The sequence below is a fragment of the Carya illinoinensis genome, chromosome 3, assembly GCF_018687715.1.
Source record: "Carya illinoinensis cultivar Pawnee chromosome 3, C.illinoinensisPawnee_v1, whole genome shotgun sequence".
NCBI classification, from domain to species: domain Eukaryota; kingdom Viridiplantae; phylum Streptophyta; class Magnoliopsida; order Fagales; family Juglandaceae; genus Carya; species Carya illinoinensis.
In genome coordinates this window covers 25,115,487-25,124,599 of record NC_056754.1, presented here as the reverse complement: position 1 = coordinate 25,124,599, position 9,113 = coordinate 25,115,487, and the positions used below count along the sequence as shown (strand labels likewise).

The 9,113-nt window shown below is 33.9% G+C and overlaps 1 protein-coding gene and 1 long non-coding RNA gene across 2 annotated transcripts; one reads left to right on the top strand and one right to left on the bottom strand.

The window, feature by feature from the left end:
• Nucleotides 1-473: 473 nt before the first annotated feature.
• LOC122303941 lies at nucleotides 474-7,912 on the top strand. The gene is made up of 3 exons (XM_043115936.1): nucleotides 474-666; nucleotides 782-1,112; nucleotides 7,479-7,912. Exons 2-3 carry the CDS (start codon nucleotides 837-839, stop codon nucleotides 7,608-7,610), a joined length of 408 nt encoding a protein of 135 aa, XP_042971870.1. The 5' UTR covers nucleotides 474-666; nucleotides 782-836; the 3' UTR covers nucleotides 7,611-7,912.
• Nucleotides 4,798-5,977, bottom strand: LOC122303942. Its single transcript, XR_006240862.1, has 2 exons — nucleotides 5,582-5,977; nucleotides 4,798-5,452 (listed from the first exon to the last, which is right to left on the bottom strand). It is a non-coding gene; the product is annotated as an uncharacterized LOC122303942 (long non-coding RNA).
• Nucleotides 7,913-9,113: the final 1,201 nt, after the last annotated feature.

Sequence of the window (9,113 nt, the reverse complement as noted above, 5' to 3'; positions counted from 1 at the left end):
TTTTTTAAAACGAAAAAATAAAATAAAATGCATAGTAAAATCGTTAATTTTTTCATCTATCTCGGATTTCTTATACTTTTTTGGAAAAAAAAAAAAACATTCACAAGATATATTTTTTCTAAATAAAAAATAATGCTACTAGTCATCTTAATTCTCACCCATTAATCTACATCTTTATATTAGGTTAAACTTTAAAAAAATGTAAATTTGATTACATATATAATATGAATAATGTTACATACAGTCGTGAAGTTTGTTAGTATCTTACAATCACTTTAAAAAAAATAAAATTTACTATTAAAAATTTATTTTTTATATAAATCTTGTATTTATTTATTTATTTAAATAATTATATAATAATTACGTACTCACTATTATAACTATTATTTTTCATATAATATTATTGACAAAATACATGCATATAACGTAAGCAAAAGATGGTATTTAGTATACATCCGATATAAAAGCTGCAGCTCCACCCGAAACTTCTTTAAGCCCAATAGCCCAGAGCTCTCTCTCTAATCTCTGCTCATCCCTCTCTCGCCTTCTGTGGAAGCACCGGTCTGGGTGTTAACGTCATAAAGGCTTTGAAAAAAATAGATAATTAAAATCCCTTTTTCTCTCCTCTTCGTTGTTCTTTTTGTGGCAGTCCTGAACCTATTCTAGGTAGGCAAATATATATAAGTTCGATCCTCGGCGAGCTCACCACTAAATCATTTTGAAACAATGACTTGTTCTGGCCGGTTTCACTCACTTCTCTGCCTTTCATCTGCTTCCTCAGCTTACTGCTAATGAGACAAAGCGAGAGGTTCAGTTAAAGTAAGCCTCAGCTTCTAATGGGTGGCGACGAAGATAGATGGGGAGTGGTACCACCAACAGTGGCTCCGCTAAACGGAGAGAGAGAGGAGCAATGGAAGCACTTGTACAACTCAGTGAATGCTGTATCTTTTGGGCTCGTGGCCACTGCCATTCTCATATCAATGTTCCTTGTTATGGCTATCTATGAGAGGTTTCTGAGGGCCAGATCAACACCTTCCGCCGAAAGGCCACGTACGGATCTCGAGGCCGCCCAGACGGTTTTCCATGGAAAGCTTGATTACCCTTCTCCCAAAGTATGCTCTCTCTCTCTCTCTCTCTCTCTCTCTCTCTCTCTCTCTCTCTCTCTCTCTCTCTCTCTCTCTCCTGTGTGCGTGTGAACTGCAAAAGCAATGTGCACCTGCTAACATGATTGTGACGGTTCATGGTTCCAATACTGTTATCTTGTGCGTAATTACAGCTCATTTATGCATATTGACCGGTCATTCTTCCTGAAACTGCATGAATTGGATTATGAACTTACATGATTTCTAAAGCAGAAATTTCTGCTATCTATATCTGTCATTTATATCTATTTATTAAAGCCATTCAGCAGTTCTCTGTGTTTAAAGGAAGCATTATTACACATATATTATTACTACAAACACATAGAGATCATATCTGTGTATGTGTATTGATTACTACTTTATGCGATTGTTTTCAACGGGGGTCAGAAGAAAAGGAAAGAAAAAAAGTTGTTTTCCAGCGGGAAAATTAAACATATATATCTGAAGACACAGAAGCAATTCCAGGGCCCTCTCACTCACTGACAATCAGATGGTAGACCACCCTATATTGAATTGTCCATGTTGCAATGACCTGATGTTCTTTAACAACTGATATCTCATTTCAACATCAAACATGGGCTTTTAAATCAGTCAGTTCCTGTACTCAACCTTGTTCCTAAAGAATCGACAGTTTTTGACTTATTTGATTGGGCAAAAACTTAAATTTTGGCAAAAATCTTAACAATCAGATTTAAATAGAGAGGGTAAAGTGAAACCGACTAAAAAGGCAAGAGTATATTATAAAAATCTTTCAAAATTTACGGTGTATTTTTTTTTTAAAGATGGATGACATTTGGACTGAGAAGTGACAAGGAATGTTTGGTAAGGAAAGTTTCTAATTCTTATAATTCTTGACAACAGTTTTCTATCGAGTTTTGTGAAAGTGGATGAATAGAAATAGAAAATTTTTTAGATAAAATAATTTTGAGGAGAAGTAATTTTTGAGATTTTCTATAAACTTTATTTTGACTTTTTATTTTTTTATGCCAGGAATTTAAGCAAATAACTAGGTGAAAAAGTTTTTGAGAGAAGATTATTTTGGTGTTTAAAATATTTTTGTCATAGAAATTTTTAATAGTTAAAAATTTTCTAAAACCAAACAAAAGGATTTTCTCATTAAAGGAAAATTTATCAAAAAGAATGTAAAGTTATAATAATCTATTTATTTTCTGATGATCTCCGAATTTCCCTCCTACTTATGATGGAACTGGTCATGTCGTTCATTTGCTATTGATATATAGTTGGTCTGTTTTAAAACCAAGATAGATATGACCCTTTTCTATGAGGTAAGAGGCCCCACTTATGGCAGTAGTACATATTAATCTAATATCTCCTCGTTTAAATGGAAGATGATTCAGACTGTTTGGAGCTTCTGTAGTGGGCTGCATGTAATACTGCACTGTCTTAATATTATAATAATTACAATGGTGCTGCTCATTTGATAATCGAGATCGTGAAATCATAGGATATCCAATAGTTTATGCTATAGACACATAATATCTGTAGACTGTAGTCCCAACCCATTCTTCATAAATTACAATGCTCCCTTGTTTTGTTCTTCTATTCAATCTAGAATGTTTATATCAATCTGGCTGCAATGTCCAGAAGTTTTAGATAACACCATTCCTCACATTGCGGTTGTCACTGCAAAACAATATTCGAACTGAAAATACTGTCTCCACAAAGGGCTTAAATCCAACATAGTTGTGTATCGAACTATCCTACTCTGTTTCGTGTATGATAATTTGTCTGTCCCCTACACTGTAACTGTTAAAAACATCTATCCTATATGTTTACACACAAGGATCAGGATTTGAGGTTTGTCTTCTTGCTTAGTTACAAACAAATCACGAACTTTTGGTGCAAGGATGATCACATGCTAGGGTCCTATGTGCAAAGTTACATTATTTAGGAAACTTAAAGGATAGGGTTCAACATTTTATAAACCTAGGAAAGTCCAATTCCAACTATTATGTCATGATTCAATTGGTTATAAATGTGTTATTGGTTTAGCTTGGTAATGTGCACTTGGTGGATGTCTGCATGACGGGGTTCACCAGATCTCCACATGAGATTTTGTTGTAAGAAACCCATGGGATATGGGAACTGATGCGAAATCTGCAGACAAGGTGCTATTTTTTTTTGAAGCAGGATTGGTTTACTAAAATTATAGTACAGAAGAAGGGGTGGAGGACCTTAATCTCATAACAACAATTGCTTTGCATCATAGGAAAGTATAATGAAATGGAAATTGGAGTCCGCTTAAGATAGTTCGGTCCCATGGATTTTTTAAAGTCCAACTCAGGATAAAAGGAAAGTCTAGTTCTTAGAAATAGAATGGAAAAGACAAAAACGCCGCTGGATGGGATGGCCCATATATGTGCCTCACATGCTGGGTGGAGATGGTGAGAAAACTAGCAGTAGGATGGTTGTGGGCCGATGGTTGGCAGACAGCTAGCGACAGATCTAGCTTCTCACATCCGGAAAAAGTAGAGGAAAATGAAGGAAATCTCAGAGTGAAAGAAAGAAAGAATAAGAACAAGAAGGGAGGGGAGAGAGAAGTCTAATATTCTCCCTTTCCCGACTACTCTCATAGGTGAGAAGCTTTAAGACTGTTCATCCAAATTTCAGATTAGATATCCGATGAAAAATATCTCCAAAAGGTGAGGGATCAAGTAACTTATTGTACAATCTTCAAGAGCCTAATGGCCTAAAGGCATATGACTTAATTGTCTAAATGGAGAACTTGGATTTCAAAACGCTCACCCCTTATATAAAATTTAAAAAAGAAAACAAAAAGTAACTCAAGGGCATTCTCATCCGATTCTCTATAATTTTTCTTAAATTTTAGCTAGAAATCACGTTTTCTATAATTTTTTCTTAAATTTTACTTTTCTTTAAAAAACCTCCTACATCTTATTCCCTATCATTTCTTTAAAATAATCTTTTTCTATTCTTTCTTTATTATTATTTCTACTACTTTATTTCCACATCTTTAACTACTCCCAATAAAATATATATAAAAAGTGATTTAGGGGATGAATAGTGGCTCCCCAAATATAGGGAGACATTGTTCACATCCTAAACCTTTTTCTTAAAATAGGAAATTGGATGGAGAGATAGTTTTGTCAAAAAAGTTAAGTTCAATTCCTAAAATTTAGAGATTTTGAGAGTTTAGGGACCGGATAGGAATGCTCAATACAACACTAAAATCTAAAACACGAAATTTGGGATCATATAGAGCACCAACAACCCATTCCCTATAACCAATTATTAGCCAAATTTTAAAGAAAAATATATGAAAAGTGGAAAAATGGGAGCTACATCCCATAACCTAAAATAAGATGTGATTTTAGGATTGTTACAAGTTCCTGCCATAGCAATTCTAAATAATTCTTTATATTTTTTTATTCTAAATTTATATTTTAATAAAATATAAAGGGAAGTGAGAGAAAAATAATAATAAAGAAAGAATAGATTATTTTAATAGAATAGGAAAATAATAGAGACGTAAATGTATGAGGTTTTGAAAAAATGAGTAAAATTTAGAAAAAGATGATTTTTAACTAAAATTTATGAAAAAATTGTTTATCCAGATATGGATGCTCTTAATTGGGTCTAATTCATCCCCATATACCCTTGGTCAAATCAAGAAGGAAGCCGCCTTAAATGGCGATTTCTTTGTCAGAGACTAGAGTTGGAGATCACCACTAGTAGTACAATGCTACACTTTGTTGTTCAAGAAGATACCCACTTCCTCTTGCATTTAGATCGTATATGGGAGAAGCAATCATATGGGAGCATAGCTTGCTTTAGATGGATCAATTCTCTAATGGCAAAATGCACACACATCAGTAGGAGTGTAAAATAATTTAGAAAACCAATTGAATCAGACTAGGGGTTGCACACCGAACCACCCGAGCCAAATTTAGGTTCGACTCGACCTGCAGAGATTTCTAAATAATCTTGACCCAACCCGACCGCCAAAAGGTCGGATCGGGTCGAACCTGTTCTTCTTCTCCTCGTTCGTTCTACCATACACATTGGAGATTTGGATGGGAAAAAGTAAAAAGACCCATTCTGGATCTCATGCCTTGTCTTTTTGGTAGATCACCAAGCCTTGCTTTACTTGGTCAACAACCCATGTTTGATGGAATTTGATTGAACGATTGTGACGAGAAGAAGCTTTGTTCGATAAATGCGCAGTGGACACAAGAGAACAAGTTTTGGAATTCTTCAACAGACAGACAAAGAGAAAGAGAAAGGCTCTTCTGGGCTTTTAGGTAGGCTACTCCAGAAACCATCACTGTCTGAAAAGAAAATAAAGGGAAAATTGATGAAAAAATAATAATAGTAATAATAATAACATGAGAAAAATAAAGAAACTGTTAGTTTTAATTAACTAAAAAAAAGCAAGAAAAGAAAAGTAAACAAGTCACCTGTGGAGAGGAAGAAAACCCATTAGAATAATCTCCTTGCCCTTTGTTTTGCTCAAATTCACTTGTTGTTGGGATTTGTTTCAAATCCTCAATAGGAAACAAGAGCCTTGCACCAGTATCACTCTCTTTCACCCCTTGATGAAGAGCATTATTCCCAAACCCACTTTTGAACCCCTCAAGAGAAATCTAACTGTTATTACAGATGGTACCGGCCTGCTGAGAATAAGTCTTGGAACCTCTAGTGTCGGCCTTGGACTTGAAATGATGCTCCTCACTGTTAGACATGGCTCTCTGCGCTAAGGAGCACGAAGAGATTCAAAGACTCTGTGTTTGGAGAGAGGTTAGGGTTTGAGGAAAATAGCTGAGTAATGAGCGCTTGTTGTTTTCCTTAGGTGATCAGTTTTAACCGATATTAGGTGTATTAAACCCATGACCCAATGAACCTGACTTTAGTCGAGTGGGCCCATGTCGGGCCTTTCGAATTGATCAGGTCTGGGCCTTACATGCACAGCCCTATGGACAGGACCAAATCAGTGAGTTCGATCCGGTTTGTAATCAGTCTAGTGCAATATCGGTTCTTAAGAATTGAAACTAGTTCTAAACCAGTGAGGTACCAATTTTTATATTTTAAAAATTGGTTTAAACCGAATTGGACCAGCATATATATATTTTTAATTTTATAATTATAAAAAGTATATATATTTAATTTTTATATTATATATATTGTATGCTAAATTGTTAATTAATAAAATATAAAATTCTAATCTTATTATTCAAGTCTATAAATCTTATAACATTAAATTAATATAACATTTAATGTAAGTTAGACACTACTTATAACAGTATAATTAGACACTACTTATAATATTTTAATATTATTATTCAAATTTTTTAATCTCACTAATAAGTTAGACACTAATCATATTATACTAATTAGTGAATGTTAATAGTAAATACTAAATTCTACCAATCAAAAATAGTAAATACTAAATTCTAACAATGAAGTTTAGTATTAAAAAAGAGAATTGTCACAAACACAAAGAGATTAAACAAAAATAAACCCACAAATTGATGTGATTTCATGTGATGTGTTAGATCTATATGGGTTGATCTCTTAGATTTGTTGTCCAAATTGTAGACCTTTAAATGGAAGAAAGTAGACATATAAAATATATATCGTAATATTTATTGAACAAAGAATCTTCTTCAAAAAATTTATTCAGACAGTTAAAAATATTGTAAGATTCATTTCATATGTTTATCTCTCTTCGAATATTGTTTTAAAATAAGAAAATTAAATAAACAATTAGCACCAAGAGTTTTGCATTGAGGCTTTTTATAACCATTGCACCTCCACGCTTTATGAACCAATGCTCATTTACCACAATAAAATATCATAGAAATTTTTTATGCTCCTTAATATGGCTGAGTGATGGTCATAATATTTTATGATGTAAAAAAAGTGTTAAAACTCTTGAGTACACTTCCTATACTACATTTATTGTGTAGGCGTTTCAGTCTTGCAGTAATGGAATTGGTTATGGCCTTGTGACATGGGGATGACTATCCATTATTACATCACTATACTTTGTACATGTCAAAGGGTGTTTTATCATTTCTGTCTACTGTTTTCATGTTACTTTTTCTCCTTTCTTTCCACAAAATCCTAAGTCTATGGATAATAATGTGGCCTTCATGTTGACTCTTTACCCCCCATTTTGCTTTGATTTACTAGAGGATAAGTGAAAGAGAAGATATAGCTCCTTTCCATATCATTAGATGTTGTTCTTAGGTTTCCTATTTTGTGGTTTAGTTATGCATATTCACCTTCATTTCCATATTTTCTATAAAATGTCTACATGTTTGTGTTAAATCTATTTGTCAACGTTTTGTGCAGATGACAGTATATGAGAAAGGTGTATCAGTTTTGATGCCTGGTGAGGAAATGCCCACTTTCATTGCACACCCTGCTCCGGCACCACGTCCTCCTGAGCACATCCCACTGTCTCTTCATCAACACAAACCATGATTCGGTTCTTTCCCAGACTCATTATCAATCTTAGATCACAATGAGACATGAAATAAGATAACCAACTAGAACATTAGGGATTTCATAATACTCGAATCAAGTTCACATTCTTGTGAAAATTCTGAATCTGTAGCACTGTTGGCTAAAATCGCAATCACTTAATGGAAGGCTGGGATAAACCCAATTTCATCATACAATAACCATTTAGATTATGCAAAATAGGCTTTGCTTCTGTAAACCATGTTGTATAAACAAAACCTTATTTCCAAATTATCTCCCAATAAATATATGACTTTGCTCTATAGCTTTTCCTAAATAAATTTGAGCATAATTTCTTACAAGCTTTAAAATATTGAGATTTTTTTTAAACAATTTAAGGAAGAGAATAGTATCTCAATTTTGTTGATTACCCTTACCTATGGCAAAGAAATGTCTTACAATGAGAAGCAAATTTATAAAAGGCTCTAAAAACAAGTTCCTAGAAAATATAAAGACCTTAAAAAATCATATTACAATGATCCGAACGAATAAAAGAGAAAACTAGTACGGAATAAAAGGAAGACATGCACGATCCATAGAGAATAAAGTAATCATATGCTTAAGAAAATGAAGAAGAGATGAAAAACTTGTTGTATGTCCCATGACACCATATTGGGTTAGGTTGTCAATTAACGCATTACCTTCTTTGTAAACATGGTAAATATACTTAAAGGTTAGACATTAGTGCCTTACCTAAGGCCCAAGCATAACTCCTAGCTGTAATGCTAGGCATTATACACCCGAGAGCCGAATGGAGAGGGGCATGCCCATATAGGCTCCCCTCATTTTCTTACATCTCCCACGTGCACATAATGAGCATAGTTTTAGGTTAATAGCTCACACTTTATTCTCAATCTTATTCATACAAGTGAATAGGTCGTGTGACCACCGAGTACACTTGAAAAAAATATGTGAGCATATTATACCAAATCTCTCCTAGAGAAGATCAACACAACGACATTCCTAAAATGTCTTGTATGCCCTATACTCATTCGATCGCATCTAATCAAGTATATTTGATCCCTCTCGAGTTCCAAAACAAACTTAGAACTATGCTTGATTACTTATAGACCATCATGATGTGTTCATAAATTTGGTCACTACCACATTGTAGCACCTAAGTTTGACGTTAGCAAACACAACTAATGATGTGTTGTCGAATAGTTTTTCCTTCACCCTCATGTCAATCAACTTTAGTTCATCCACTTTTCCAGCAATGTCTCTTTAAACCGTATCAATCATTGCCATAAACAACATGCTAAAGTAGCAAACATTAGAACCCTCATCTAATAACATAGTCAAGGGTCAAGAAGGGCACTCAAAAGTAAGAATAGGACTCCCACAGTGAAGAAATAGAAAACCATTTACTCACTTCTACATCTAGTTGATTAAGCACATGTAGTATGAAATACATGCTATGATCGATTTCTATTTCTTAAAGAGTGTATGTCCATATCAGGTACA

What these genes read in the sequence shown, in the direction of transcription:
- LOC122303941 (XM_043115936.1), top strand. Translation starts at nt 837, where the DNA reads ATGGGTGGCGACGAAGATAGATGGGGAGTGGTACCACCAACAGTGGCT. An exon ending in TTGATTACCCTTCTCCCAAA is followed by an intron (nt 1,113 to 7,478) that starts GTATGCTCTCTC and finishes CGTTTTGTGCAG; the next exon opens with ATGACAGTATATGAGAAAGG.